The sequence below is a fragment of the Athalia rosae genome, chromosome 5, assembly GCF_917208135.1.
Source record: "Athalia rosae chromosome 5, iyAthRosa1.1, whole genome shotgun sequence".
Taxonomy (NCBI): domain Eukaryota; kingdom Metazoa; phylum Arthropoda; class Insecta; order Hymenoptera; family Athaliidae; genus Athalia; species Athalia rosae.
In genome coordinates this window covers 16,290,030-16,305,955 of record NC_064030.1, presented here as the reverse complement: position 1 = coordinate 16,305,955, position 15,926 = coordinate 16,290,030, and the positions used below count along the sequence as shown (strand labels likewise).

At 40.5% G+C, this 15,926-nt stretch overlaps 1 protein-coding gene across 5 annotated transcripts in view; it reads left to right on the top strand.

Annotated features, from left to right (window-relative positions):
- LOC105690974 overlaps positions 1–14,425 on the top strand; it is a 108,590-nt gene extending 94,165 nt beyond the window's left edge. For all 5 annotated transcript variants that reach the window (XM_048656368.1, XM_048656367.1, XM_020855236.2 and 2 more), the window contains exons 8-17: positions 6,559–6,687; positions 6,766–6,884; positions 7,010–7,250; positions 7,409–7,549; positions 10,006–10,124; positions 11,385–11,563; positions 11,692–11,853; positions 11,934–12,210; positions 12,296–12,437; positions 12,520–14,425. In XM_048656368.1, the coding sequence (XP_048512325.1) occupies positions 6,559–6,687; positions 6,766–6,884; positions 7,010–7,250; positions 7,409–7,549; positions 10,006–10,124; positions 11,385–11,563; positions 11,692–11,853; positions 11,934–12,210; positions 12,296–12,437; positions 12,520–12,727 (1,717 nt within the window). In that variant the 3' untranslated portion in view covers positions 12,728–14,425. The remainder of the gene's footprint in view (positions 1–6,558; positions 6,688–6,765; positions 6,885–7,009; positions 7,251–7,408; positions 7,550–10,005; positions 10,125–11,384; positions 11,564–11,691; positions 11,854–11,933; positions 12,211–12,295; positions 12,438–12,519) is intronic.
- Positions 14,426–15,926: the final 1,501 nt, after the last annotated feature.

Genomic DNA, 15,926 nt, shown 5'->3' with positions numbered 1-15,926 from the left:
TAGTTCCACGGTACGTGTATACGTACATAGCTGACGAATAATATATAAGTGAAAATTTATTCCTCACCCCGTTACAGCGTAGAAAACTTTCTCTCAGCAGCTGTCTGGTTATTAAAATGTAATTAATTCCGAACTCACATAAATGAATTACTCAATGAAGAGCTTAATTGCCCTTATGAAATTATGAAAACATGATTAAATTAATTATACATATATATATATATATATATATATTTACATTATGTCGGACCTCGTGTACGTATACCGTTTTCCCTTTGTGAAATGTGCTTGTGATTTTCAAGAATTATTCGATACGCGATGTCTCGGAAAAACGAAGGTCGCGCCGACGTCCGTAATAATGTAAAGTCGCGCGGACCAGATGGGAAGTTAATTAACGAGTCTGCGACCTAATGGAAATACGAAGGGTAACGAACGCGCGCAATGTTTGCGTATAATTGACAGGAATATTTAATAACGGTGGGGATGATGAGAAAATTTAACATTTTCTCAACCGTTATTATCGTCTAGCCTTGGGACAAGTGCATAAAATAGTTTTCCCCCCCCAGAGTGCCACAGCCGCGTGGCTAGAAAATCTCGTACCCGGCTAGCGTTGCCTGTTTGCGGTCTGATTTGTCGAGCGTTTCATTTCCTCGTATTTTCCCGGTACACATGTACTGGAAACTGAGCGAGTAAACATTGAATTTTCCTCCTCCTCTCTCTCACTCCCTCGGTATGGTTATGTGCATGTTTATGCAGCGGTTTATTCGTTCGGTCAGCAAACAATAATCAAAACACCGTATCTCTGGCCGGAGTCACTTCCTAATTAGCATAGTTATACCGATCACTGGCTACTAATTACTAATCACCGATCGCCAATCCTTGATTAGTGCTCGATCATCAACCGCAAATTTTTAGAATCACGGTATCAAAATAAAAAAACAAAAAATAAAGAAACTGTCGAGTTTCACGAACTACGAGACAAATTATCCCTGCAAGCGATTCTCGAAGGATATTATCCTTTTTATTGTTATCCTCAGTATTCCGATGTATGAAAATTTTATTGACTAGGAAATGCGTTTTCGACGCAAACTGGTTCGGGTTTAGAAAGTGAACGTAAACGCGTGTCTAAATTATTGAAGAGGTGAGTGAATAAGTAACGAGAGGTAGGTAGGGTAGTTTTTCCGTATCCAAAGGGGCTGAGGTGAGTCGCGGGACGTTGGACTCCCTATCACAGGTAAGTACGCCGAATAACCACCGCGAAGAACTCATTTCGGCCGAACTGCCGCATCTCGAAAATGATAAATTACGAAGAGATGATCCGGGCGGAAACGGGTGAGAAAATCGGGTACACAAAAGACTTCTCGTTTTAATTTACATTAAACCGCAACGTACTCGTTATATTGGATGAAATTCTCACGAAAACTCAACGCAAGCCTGTAGCACCGTTTTATTAAATTCTCACGCTTTTGCTCAAGGAATATCGTTGCGAAAATCTCTCAAATCTCATCGATTTTTCAAACGCTCTTTTCTTAGAAAACGACGACACCATCTGCTTCGCAATTATTGAATTTTTCGGCCACATGGCAGGCGCTCGTCGGTATTCCGCCTTTTTTTCTAGACGGTAGTCGCGCGTAGAGGCGGGAAAATCTTTTCACACTTACCTCGTGATCGTCGAGCGGAGCGTTGACATTTTTGAAAAAATCTGAAATCCTTGATAAATACAAAACCAGGACGCGAGACATATGTTAGCACCTACCTGAAGCGGTGTGCGCGGTTTGAGGTATTCGCAGTTTGTAGGGTACTCACGTATTTCACGTTATAGGATAAAGCTTCGCGTGCCGACTACAAGCTAAGCTTAAGGTTTTGATGGGAACGTGAGGACGTCCAGATGTCTCGTATTAACCAGGCTCAATATACCCTGCAACCCTTAATCCAGCCACTCGGGCCTCCCGAGCAACCTCCCAGCCACCCCCTCCCCCCGCCCCTCCGCCCCTCGAACCCGCCCGCTTTGTTTTACAATTAGAATTTGGCGGAAGGAAAAATGCGCGATGTTCTTCCGTATGACGAAATCTTAGCGATGGACCCCCGAAGGTCCTTCGTCATCCGAAATTCTCGTCTATATTTCTGATATCCGTAGAGGGTACGATATATACTCTTGTACTTCTTGTAACCTTTGTCAGCAGCGTTGCGTCCCCGACGACGCGGTATATCTTTCGGTTATAGCGCGACAGTTGTTCAGATCTGGGGTTCGTGCTTGCTTTGAAGCTTTTGCTCAAGCCACGGGGCAGAGGCGAGCAAAGCAGAACAAAGCACAGAAGAGAAGAGAAGAGTGGAGCGCGCGTAGCGCGCACGGAGACAGGGTAGGTAGGGCTAAGGTAATTAATTCGTACGTGTAAGTGTCAGCCAAGAACCAACGAGTACCCTTGGGCAAAGATATATGTCTCAATTTAGCCAGAGTATCCTAGATGGGGGGGGAGGGGAGAGTCTGGGGGATGGTTTCTCCCGGTGTCGGTAACCGAGAGCCGACCTTTCCGCCCCTCTTCATTTCCCTCTTCTCGTTCCAGTCGCATTCCGTTTTATCCCCCGTATACCCGTCATACCAATAAATCCGTCTCCATCTCTTCTGCATGCATATATATGTATATATATATATATACCACAGAGTCCGGGGCGTTACACTTTTCTCATCGCTGTCGGAGCCCCACTTTCCAAGTCCTCTCTGAAGTTGCAGCGTTACGAGAGATAACCTCGAAGAGAAGAAATAATTATTTTTCCACAAAGCCCATAGCGCTCGCCAATTTCGCTCGGCACATCGCACGTAATGTTCCGTGATAACCGGATGTTATCCGCCGCGTTAATACTTCGTATACACGGGGCGTTAATTAGGCATCGGCTCTCGTACAACCGGCGCAAATCCTTCATAATTTCAATCAGCGGCGTACCGAAGTACCGTTACGCGTTATTTCCCCTAGACATCATCGCCAGCGTCGTACCAACATTTTCGAAACTAGCCGGTCCCGCGGACTATCATCGTTTTCTGAGCCCCGGCAGCCGCTGCCGCCGCACCGTAATTCCTCCTACTCCTCGTCGTTCTCCTCACCGAGAAACGGGATGATGAGTTATCGCCGGAATTCTTCGAGGGGTCGTTATCAACTGATAACTGCACACTTTGCACGCGAACAAATTCCCTAGATTACGATTTCCATCGAAAAGCGGTTTTACCATGTCCGTTATTATCCTCTCGTCATCGTCATTGTTTCAAGAATTTCTTCATATTTCCCTCCTACGTTTTATACTCTCGGGTAAAAAATTGCTACGTGGGATAACACGCGCCCGTAATCCTTTCCCCCGACAACTATCCGCATATATTCCATCGCTTTACCTCTTTCGCCCCAAAGAGTATAGTTATGCACGCGCGTATAAGTACGCGTATCCGTATACGGGAATAAGCTCCGGCAACCGCTGCAATTTGTTTTTTTTTTTGTTTTTTTTTTTAGAGGGAAAATAAAGGTCAAACAACCGTTTCACCGTAGAGATATCGTATAGTTGTTGCATCGCGAGTACTACCTACATACCTTTACCTGCGGTAGGTGTATTTTACCTACAGGTATATACAGTTCGAGATCGGTACTTCCGCATACAGCACGCGTAGAGAGGATGTAGGTAGGTAGGTGGGTATGTATAGGTAACATATGTATGTACGGTATATACGTATGTAGGTTAGTTTTTATGGATTCGGGAAAACAGCCAACCATCCTCGACACTTTACTACCCACGATATCCTGTGAAAAGGATAGAGAATGACAAACATAACTTTTCAAGGAAAACTCTGAGATTCCATCCGTAATTCACTTTCGAACCATTGACCAAGCTAAAAAGATGAATCTGTATAAATCCTCCCCTACGTAGAACGACATAAGTATATAGATTTTCTTCGTCACGGTTATACGTTCGCTGGATGTTGTATACGTTGAAATGAACGGAGAAACTGGAAACAAAAATCTTCCTCTCAATTATTAGTCTAGCTTCCGTTTTTCGATAAACTAAATGAAAGACGAGAGAAGTATTTTACGCATGCTGATGTTTTTGACTTTTTCTTTTTATAGCTCGGTATCACAGTCATCGTTTTGACGACAGCAAAAATGTGTAGAAAAAAAAAAAATTGGAATTATCAATCCGATCCAATCGTCGCCGTCGAGAAATTTGCGATAAGACATGATTCTGAACCTTTCTTAACAACGAGAATGAGAAACGTTAAGAACCGCAAAGAATACTCTGATGTAGATGTAGATATAAAATGAATTCTGCAGTCGGATCGATAGATGGAGTTGTCACAGAGCGTCTATGGAGAGCTTTTCCCCCGTACCCTTTAAACACTGCATATCGCTCCGATCGCATAATTCCGTGGAAATAAAAGTCCGATTTTTTTATTCCTTCGAGACCGCGAGAAGAATATCGAATCGCAAATAAGCCAATTTCAGAATCTATGCTAAAAAAACCAGAAAAGCTCACACCGTCGAGCTTTGAATTATGGTAAAACTGATGGGTGGAGAGAAGAAATCTATCTCCTCTTCTTTGTCCTCATTATTTTCCGCAAGGGTGGAGACGATTCGGTCAGGAGAAGACGATGAAATTTTCGAGTCTGTGGCTGCCGGAATCCGTCGGAGTGGAGAGTCGACGAAAACAAAAAAGAGAACCGTGAAAAAATTACGAACGACTCGACGGTCGAGCGCTAAGTACCCCTTGTTTCCCAGAGTTTGTATTAATTTCTCAACAATCGTCTTATCGGTGAAAAATTTCGGTCCACGACTTTAAGGGTAGCGAATTTCAGACCGAATATTATGAGAACCGAGGTAAGGGGGGTGGGGGGATGCCGGTGGTCGTCTTTCGCTTCAACGGACGTCAGACTGATGATTGGATCGTATTGTCGACGTCGTCGCGCGGGTGGAAAACGCGCCCCGGAATAACATTACCGTCGGCTCGACAACCGTTCTCGATTTATCCATATAACGATTCGGTTTGATTCGGTATATATGAGGGCGGGTACATGGGCAGGTATGTACCAGAAGAACGCCGAAGTCCCTCGGTCTGAGGGACGTAATTTCTGCGGATCGATATCGATCACGGATATGTGTATATGGTGTACGTATATAATACATACAATCCAGTTGCAGCACACGCTGTGTAAATTGAGGAAACCTCGTCGAGTTGTCTGTCTCCAGTCCAACGATCTCACATCAATCCGAGTGAATTTTTTTTCAAGACTTACGTCTCTCTCGAAACGCGCACGCAACGGTGTATCGGAAATCAAAATTTCGAAACTTTGAAAATATCGAGTCTAGAAGATTTTGAGTTTGAGGAATGTCAAATTTCGGAAATTTTGAGGTTTAAAAATTTTACGTTCTGAGATTTTAATATTTCAAAACCACCAAAACTAAAAATCTTCTAAACTTGAATTTTCCGAAACTCTTGTCACCGAAGCATATAAAGGGATTAACGACAACGCGCTGGTAGAGAATCAGAAGCGAAAACAAACCGCAGAACCACCTCATCCCCCGTCACTTCGTCCTCTCATCGCCGCAGTCAGATTTAATGGAACGAAATCACGCTGTATATTCGCCACCGAGAATAAAATGAGAGATGAAAAGATGAGAGATAAAAGAGAAAGAATCGAATTGACGTCTCATAACTCGACCGCATACATCAAATGATATGCCCATATTATATTCACGTATATACCGCGTGTCCCAGCGTTTATACCGCAATATGTCTTGCTGGCGCACGTGAGGCGCGACGCTTACGCTATCTGGTTGCCACTCGTGAGGCGCGATGCTTAACCTATAGCGGTCAGTCGAACCGATGAGGTCCGTGCATGCACATGACGCCATAGCGTGAGCCTGGCGCCTGATAGGCTGCAAGCAGATACACTGCGTTTTAAAAACTGGGACACACGGTATATTATTTGTTCGGGGTGTTATGAAGACGTTAGAGTTCCGCGTTGAAAGGGGTCAGGGATGATATAAAGATTGTAATTTTCGAGTTGATGATGAATAATAAAATAACAAGGGATAAGTAGGCCAAGGAATAGGCAAGGAAACTGGCGGTGAACGGGAGTAATAGTATAGCCGGTTCCTCGCTATACGGTGTGGGGAAATAAAGACTATTAGTACGTGTACGTAAGGTTCACCTACACGAATCCACTCTTTGTAATTATTTAAGAGATTTTCCCAAGTTTCGGAGAGCGAAGTCGTAAGAGTGCCTGCTCCGGCTCATTCTCCGAGGCTTCATGCATGCTTACTTTTTCTCCACTCATACATAAAATGAACTTCGCGAACAGACTCGTGTGTATGTGGTGTGCACGGTGCACATGCACAGCGTTGAATCGTGGAGGTGAAACTTCCGTCCCGTTGTTTCTGAGAACCCTTTTTTTTTATGTTTCCTCTTTATTTCAGTTTCGGAAAATCGTTGCGAATTCTTTCTTCCATAATTCTTAACCCCATTTTCAACTGCGTTTCTCAAACTCTTTTCTCCGCTTCTATTTTTTGCATTATTTTTCAGTCATTGCGCCACCGACTACATAGCCGTCTATTCCGGTACGGCTACCTCCAGCCCACTTTTGGTTATGCTGTGCGGCGGGAAAAACACAACGGTCATTCACTCGAGTCCCAATATTTTGATAGAATTCAGGTGAGCGATTTTTTCGCTACCGTCTTCCGTGTTTCGAGATAATAAAGAGCGAGATTTGGATTTTAATTTTTCGATTAGATCCGGACCAGGAGTTCCGCCGTTCGATTACAACGGATTTGTTGCCACTCTTGGGTTTGTTGAAATAACAACCGAATCTCCGACCACTCCGACTCCGGAGATCGTCACGAATAAAGCCAGTGAGTATACGTCTCCTGTTTCGTTTTTAATCATGAGAAAAAAATTTGAGGGTCGAAACGGATCGTCGAAAGTTTTTTTTTTTTGCCCACGATAATTTATCGACCGTTTGTTTATTTATCGACAGACGATAATATGATGAAATCGGTGGGATTCGGAGGGCAAAACGTTCGGTACATGGAAAGAGATCCTCAGGATCACCGGAGGGAGCAGAAATTGAATAGTTGTGACCTTGAAGTGCGAGGTGACGAGATTAGATCGGGGAATCACGACACGAGGGGAAAACCTAAATCCACAGTATGCCGTCTGGTCCTCAGAGGAGGATCTTACGATTCCGTCCACGTGTCTCTGGCCAGCTACAATCTCAGGTGAGTTAGAGAATGAACGGTATACTGGGAGTTTTAAAGGTGACGACTACTAGGGAAGCGAACGTCCGAGTAGACCGGTCGGATACCCCGGAGGTGCAGAGATTGTAAAACTGTGAAAACATCGGAGTGTCTCATCTGAGTGTATTTTCATCTTACAGCGCACCGGCGTGTAGATCGATGATCGAGATCTTCGACGGACCACCCGAAGGCGGTACAACCGGTAACGGAAAATCCTTGGAAAGGATTTGCAGTCCCGTACAAAGGACGATGCCTCAGGACCCGGCGCCGGTTGTTGAAAAGTAAGATTTGGAAAATCGCTTCTATATTTTCAACTTTATTTTCTCGTGCTTTCTCGACGTCGTTTTCTATCCTCGCTTGAATGGACGTCGGCGTCCACGTCCACGTCCACGCCAAGCCTTGTTTTTTTTTTATTTCATCATTCAGTTTTTTTTTTCTTTTGTAATTCTCTTTTTCTTCGCTCTTATTTTTCTTTTTTCAGTTCTTTCTTATTTCTGTATTATACGTGCATACGTATCGCGACGTATCGCGTAGAAAACGGAAGTCACGGCACCGGTAAATCAACAAGTTTCGACGAACGATAAATAACAGAAGCCCCACCCTCATATACTTAGAACGACGGAACGGGAACTGCAAAAGCCTTGGGCGACCAAAGTTTCAATTCAACGAAAATATAAAGCCCATCTAAAAATGATTCAAGATGGCGGATCTGGTAGCACGTTATCGATTAATTTTCTTATTTTCTCATCGATTCGCATTCAATTATTACACGGGGCCCAGCGAAGAAAAAAAAAATAAATAAATAATAAAACGATTCGGAATAAATTTTCGGCGAGCTTTTTCGAGTCCTTCTTTGAAACGTGTAAGAATTGAAGGAGGGGAAGAACGATATTGAAAGAGTAAAATGAAACGAAACGAATGGAAAAATTGGCGCAGCTACTGTAGCGGTGTACAAAGATTCCAAGTATTTGACGCGAGTGTAACGAGATCCGTTGGAAATTGTCCCGCTGTTTTTTGGCATCTGAGTAAATTCCTTTTGAAGATTCCCCCATCCCCGTTCCACGAAAGTTCCACTGACACGCTGGCTATAGAAACGGGATAATGGAGGCACCACTCTTAGAAGATTATCGATACACACATCTACTATATACATATACCAACTCTGTAACGAGTGAACGTTGCGTTACTATGGTTGGGCAACCTTCACTCTTACTGGATGTCGCGATCCTACCTTCAATACACACACACAGCCGATGCTGAAGTACAAAGTCAAACCGACCGCGAAGTACAACCGCGGATATTAGGAAAGTTCTTTACCGTTTATTGACTGCAATTCAACTATTGTACATCATTCTCGGAATATTTATTACCATTATTTTTGCTATCGTTATTGTTATCATTTTTTGTACGAATGTTGACGTAAATAAAAAATTGTGAAAAAAGAAAAACATTTACTCGTACGTTTCTAACTCACACGCACGCGTAGAGGTATGCTAGCCGCGATCTTTGTCCGGTTCGAACAAAATAGTTTTCATTTATTTCATGCCGAGACCGAGGAATAATTTATCCCCCGCCACATATATGAGGGGGGGTTGGGGGTGGGAGTTCACGGGGGGTACAACCCGCAGGGGGTTTTCTGGAACACGTATACATATAACCGGTACAAGGGAGCGGTGAACATACGTGCCTACGAAGCTGCTGTGTTTTATGGCTACTAATCTCGTAAAAATTCATGTAAACTCAAACCCATGTTTCATTCTCTTGCCTCAACTTCGTGTACCTTGAGCTTTTGCAGGGATGTTGTTATATGTATAAAGTAGCTGGTATACGTAACCTACCTTTCTCTATATTCTCAAGCTGTACAGGGTGAAGCCGGGAAGCGAACACCGAACGTTAATAAAAAAAACTGATACGTTCCATCGAATCCTGATGAACATTTTTCCATTTTTTATTGAAAACGTTCGTTCGAAAACGTATTCCTTTGAGATGAGATCTACAAATTTTGAAAATTAGTCGGATGTTTCCGAAGCTTTTTTTAGAGGAAACAAGTTAATCATGTTTAACCCCGGAGCGAAACCTGGGGAGGTTTAATCAATCCGAAACGGCAATGAAGATAATCACCGGATGAAAAATGGTCCTCTTGTCACCGCAGGATACGGGCGAGAAAAGCTCGCGCAACTTAGAAAATTAATCAGCAATTTATCTGAAACTCCATCAATAACCGCGAGCTTGAATCACGTGCTTTGACTTGGGTGACGTACGTATAAAAGATTTCTTCGTTTTTTTCATTCGAAAAAAACAGATGCGGATTTACTTTTCTCAATTTTCACAGCTAAAGACAGAAAAACTGATCGTCACGATTCTATTTCGCGTTACGCATTTATTTCAGTAAAAATAGGTTGTAAAATAATCCGGTTTTTCCAGCTCACCCTGTACATTTTCAACCTGCGGTCTACGCTCTCCTTCTGCACCCCGTACTAACACACACGTTATGTTCTATGTACTCGTCGTATGCATGGAGGTAATGCGGCCATAGTTACATCTACATACGTGTTCAGGGCATAAAATGTTTCGAAACAAAAGTTCACATTCATTTATTTCAGTCACGCGATACGTACTCAGCTTTTAATTCGATCGGAGAAAAGTGTCAAGTGCTTTCCTTTATTTTTCAAATTAATATAACCGTGAAATTATTGAATTATCATCATTATAAAACCGTGCATCAATTTCTATTCAGGTACCTCGAAACCGAAAGATATTCGTCGACTGGAAGGGAAATGACAGTCGTATTGAGAAGATCCGCCAACACTTCGAGGGACGAGGAATTCATGGATGTCGTATATTATTTTCACGATGGTAATTATGTGATTTGTGGTGATATTTCGTCGGGTGATTTTTTTTTTTTCAATTTCATTCGTCGTACGGAATCGCGAAGGGCGAGACACCGTGCGGTGGAATGGGGTGCGTTTAGTTAAAGTGGGGTAGGAGAATTAACAAAATCATTAGCGGAAGGGTAGTCTCGCGGTTTGGCCTACGAAACGCGCTCTGACCTGATACTCGTAGACATCAACTAATACCGGCTAATTACTACTCGGAGGCGCTTTGATATCGATGTCAAAGCTTCAACTAGTTAACCAACCCTATCCAGCGGTAGGGAACTTGATCTATCAAACAATGCGAACGTGAGGTACAAGCCCGCAAACTGTTCATTTGTCCATGATTGCCGGGAGAGGCATTTAATCAGCGGGCTTTAAACCTGCGAATTAAACGAGTTTTCAAACTGAACTTGCGATACATCTCGCCCGTCCGTCCGTCCGCCGCGGGCTCGCTAACAATTTCGGTAACTTTTTGCATTGAAACGTGCAGAAATTTACCCGAAACTATAACAAACAACCGACGGAAATTGAACGAACAATTTCATGCCCGACGAATAAATTCGCGTCTGCATATGATTATAAATGTCACGGTGAACTACAGAAATTATCCGAATAAAATTTTAACGAACAAAATTCACCCTCGGTGTGAAACGGTCTTTGATTTTAGCACGTCGAAAACGTGCGTATGACGTACTGTTTCAACTTTATAAAATCAATCGGTAAAAACTCCGAACAAAAAAAAAAAAAAAACGATTTTATCGATCACAGGTAATGCAGGTTTCTTTGTTGGTAAGGAACCGAACCCTTTATCGTGAGTAACCATACTTCGTACTAATTGTAAAGTATAATTACTCAATTTCTTTGTTCGCGTTTGTGAAGCTTCGACGTACATAGCTACTCTACTATTAGAGATATCAGATCTGGTTCAAGCCCGCCTTCGAATTTTACGCTCCCTCAGACTCACTTTTTTTTCCAACATAGCTACATAGAATATTTTCCGAGCCATCCCTTATCTTGATTTCCGATCCCCTTTCGCGTATATTATACACATATCCATACGTATAAAAACCCACATACCGTATACCAAGAGAAAAACCTACACATCAGCTGACGTCTGAAAGTGAATAAAACATCAGAAGTTTCTCAAAGCCCAAACGTATGCCTTATACAGTACATATACGTATACGGATGGTTCGTAAAGTGCATATGGAAATTTAATCGAGGGTTTCGGCATCCGCAGAAAGGGAAGGCGGCACGCAGCAACCGGCTAGTGTATGCGACGTGGAATACTTTGGACTTAGTTCGCCGAAGAATGGTTCAGTTGTTCACCCGGCACCGCATAGATTATTCGCGATGGAAGGAGCACTGAAATGTCGTCAGCATTTCATACCGGCCGCAAATCAATCCGTCATAATAACGGTGCGTAGTGATCGATTTTTGATATCAGGGAATCATTTTTTCTCTCTTTTTTGATTCTTTTTTTTTTGGTTTCACGAATCGTCGTATTCGTGTATACGCTGATATCGATGTATTTCACAAATCTACAGCTTCAGAGTACGAATAGGCAGATTTCGAACAGCCCTTGCGACACGCAGTGCGGCGACAGTGGTTGCCGATGTTTTGCAAACAAGACCCTCGACGAGATCGATCATTTGCAATTGGTTTCCGAAACTGGTCACATCGTGAGCTGTCTTTGCGGCAGTTATCAGGTAACGATGATTTCAACATTTCTATGCAAAGTCCGCTTTCGTCGATTACTTTTATGAAACAAATATCCGTCGTTTACAAGGACTGGTTGCCTGTGGGTATTCGAAGCTGGACTCCGGTTTACATCGAGTGGTCCAGATCGTCCAGAGCTGGTTTGGATTTCAAAGCAACTTACAGATTTGCCGATGACGCTTTTTGCGGAGACCATTCCACTACCAGACCGGAAGGCGAGGTGAGCAGCGGTGATTTGGCAAACGAAGTCGTCAAACTGAACAGTTTTTACCAGCAAAAATGTACCTGGGTTTTGGATTCAACGACCGATCGACAGCTCACCGTAGAAGTGGAGTCGAATCAGAGCAGTAAGTAAAATAAGAGGAGGGAAAAAATTTTTTTCATCGCTTCGGTCGATTGAAAAGCTCGAGTCCATCAATCCCATTTTTCCAGAGCCCTGCACAGCCTGGAATCTAACGATACACGAATACAGCAGTAGCGGTGACCCCGCGGGTCCGAGACTTCATACATTTTGTTCGAGGGACAGACACAGGAATTTCACCCTCCCTTGGAAAATGAACACCGTCGTTGTTCGGTGAGGATATTATTATTCACCCTAAGATTTCTGACGTTTTTTTTTTTTGATATTTTATTCTTATCGATAATTTTATCCACAGACTCCAGGCCTTGAGTCGAACGGCACCTCAGTACGTGATGAGATGGCGTAGTGATGCGGCGACGGCGAACACACGCAAGAGCGGTCCATCGCCGGCGCCCAATCAGGTCATAAAATCATCCGGTCAACGCTGGGAGTCAACGAATATCGTCATTTTCACGTCAATCCTTCAGGCGTTGGCTGCTTTCTTGGCTTTTCCATTTTTGTAATATCTGTGAAGCAAAAAGTACCGTTCAGTCATTATATCATACATGATACCATTTCAAGTTACAAAAAAAAATTTGCGCACACTTTCACCACATGCAGATGTACGTCAAAAGTATGTGTTGGAAAAATTGAATTGTTTTCTACCAATTTTATATCGACAGTAATTTTTATTCGGTATAATCTACAAATGTTTATTTTCAACTTTTGAAAGTCAGAGAGAGTCATTACTGACATGAATTTCGTGTTAATCGTACGTCTTGTTGGTGATATGAATGCCAAGTCTTGAGAATTATAAAGCTAAGAAAATTGTATTCCGAATTCCCTCGAATAAAATCTGTGCATGTGAATCGTGTGAAGGGTAATGATGAACAGATTTCCGAACCTGAGGGATGATAATTTGGTAATCGGTATGAATATAGCTGGCCTTGTAAATATCGAAACGGTAATAGCTGTTATTAGGAACTGTACAGAATCCAATGAATTTATTATTCAGGTAGATGATACTGATAATATTTAAACAAATGTACCTAAATATATGTGTATAAAATATACATGTAGCTAATTCAGTACACAAATATATTATATATGTATAAAATATAGATAGGTCAAGTTAACTGCCTGTCAGGGTATAGCCAATTTTCAATTTCTCGGCCAAATTTGTCATGACTACATAGTTGAAGTTCGGACTAAACTTGCACAATATTGAGGTACGACGGATGAATTTCATGCACAAAAATTGCATCAATTTTGCCGATTCCATAATTCAAATCGTGATATAAAGCTGAAACATTTGAAATTGGTTACTCTGTGAATGAAGAACATCAATTAAATTTCTAGTGCAATAAACATCGTATATTTGTGTAAATAAAAGTTTAATAACGATGAATAAATGGTTAGATAAGAATATACTACAATACTAGCGAGTACCCGACATGCGTTGCTATTTCACGCAAAAAAAGCGAGATTCACTTGGAAAGTAGATTTGATTATGTACACGATCGCTATTCATTATCTGTCTTCTGTAAGACAATACCTAGAATATACTTATTTGTTGAGATATTATGAAATTGTGCAAACGGTTGAGTAGTAAAAGAACGCATACGGGACAAATGAAGAAACATTCGTTTTTATATACATGATTAAAAAAATTAGAAAAAGGGGTTATGTATTACTCGAGACGTAGGAAAAAAAAATTTGGAAAAAAGATTATAGCACAGAACTGCACTTTAAAATATATTATATTTATACTGCAATACCGATAGCTGATAAGTATGACATTATGATACCGATCGATTGAAATTTACTTATTGATGGAAGCACTCGATGTTCACATTATTCACATACGACTATAAGACAATGAGCAGAGCGATTATAATATACAATTTTATCATATAATAAAAACGAAAACCAAAGAAAAAACAGTGAACACATGTTGATTGAACGACCAGTCGGAGAAGAATTGAATCAATAATAAATATGTACCAAGAACAATGTGGTCGAATTACCTATTAGGTCTGATATTCAATTATCTAAGATGACTCGTGAAGAGATATTTGTACATATTATTATTTTACTTCACGATAAAAGATTACCTATTATGAAATGAAATCAATATTCTACCCTCATCGAAACAAACGAGGAAGTTCCGCGATTCTAATTGATACAAATAGAGAATAATTCTAAAGAAATAATAATGAAAATAACTACAATAATGATAGTAATAATATCTATTATGATATTAATGTAATTAAAGGATTTGACGAATACATGTTATAGGTGTAAAAGTAGTCGTGTCATAAAAATTATCGATAAATAATTATAGCCGAGTATATTACCATGAAAAAAGTAAATTTAAGTAAAGTGAAAGAGGAAATGGATAAATAGTCAATTGTTTATAATAAAACGGTGAATAAAATATATTATATATATGAAGAAATAAATAGAATAAGTATGTATACTTTATAGGTATATATATATATATATATATATATATGCATTTTCCAAAGTGGATTCAGAATAATGAATAAACGAATAAATGCAAAGAAAAAAATATAAACTTCACATGTCTAAGATTTTAGTGACGATTAATTACGGCTAATGCTCAATATATTTGTCCAAATTGTTTTTTATAGAATATTTATTGGAGAAATATCATTATGCATGACAGATCTATACTTATGAATTGAAATGATCGATTTGCCGTCTATCCTATTTTTAACTGCCTGTGTGAGATATTTTATATTTGTGCGAAACGAATCAATTGATTGATTGGATAATTCATTGAATTTATTATTATGATTATTGAAAGACTTTTCATTGCCAAATATTTATTATATATATACATACGTCTATTCGAATGATTTTATCACTTCCAATTTATATATCTATATAAAACAGGTCGATGCGTGTACGATAAATTTTTTAACAGGATTACTGTAAATAATGTAAATATTATAATAATGTCTATACAGATGGTGCGATTTCATATGATAATAATGTGTCGAAAAGAAAACTGCATCAATTTCAATGAATATAAATAATGATCATCATTTTATCGACCCGCGTAATAACTATAATTGAGGAGAAAACATGAAATAAACTGTACTTCGTTTGATGTGCGTGCAATATAATTCCTCGTTGATTGTGAAATTACCTATCACGCATCTCTAATATTTCTTGTATTTTACAAATATCGTCTGCCGAATTTGCGCATTGAATTATATTTTAGTTATAAATCAAATTGAACAACGAAGAAGGTTACGTAGGGTCCAACCTTGTTCGATTCGTTGATCATAGGAGTTATCAGTTGTATTTATGAATATATATGTGGAAAATTGTGTATGATTGATAACTATAGAAAAATTGTATACCGATTGATAACAATAAACGTACCAGATTGTTTATAATTCTTGGACTGCAAAAGCCTGAAGCCTGAAATTATTTATGCGAACAGAAAAAAACCAAATAGTGTCATGATGACAAAACGACACGAGAGATGTTGCCTCACGCAGCATTTGCTACTTGATCTTCTTTTCTTTTTTCTTTTTGTTCTTCTTTTTGTTCATTCATGTATTTTTCTGAAAATTCGAAAATCGATCGGACTGGGTCCCTGGGCATCGATGATTGTTCATAAAATTCAGCTAGCTTGCGAACGCGCAGCAGAACTGGTAATGGAGATAACTACCAGACTGGCCCCGAAAA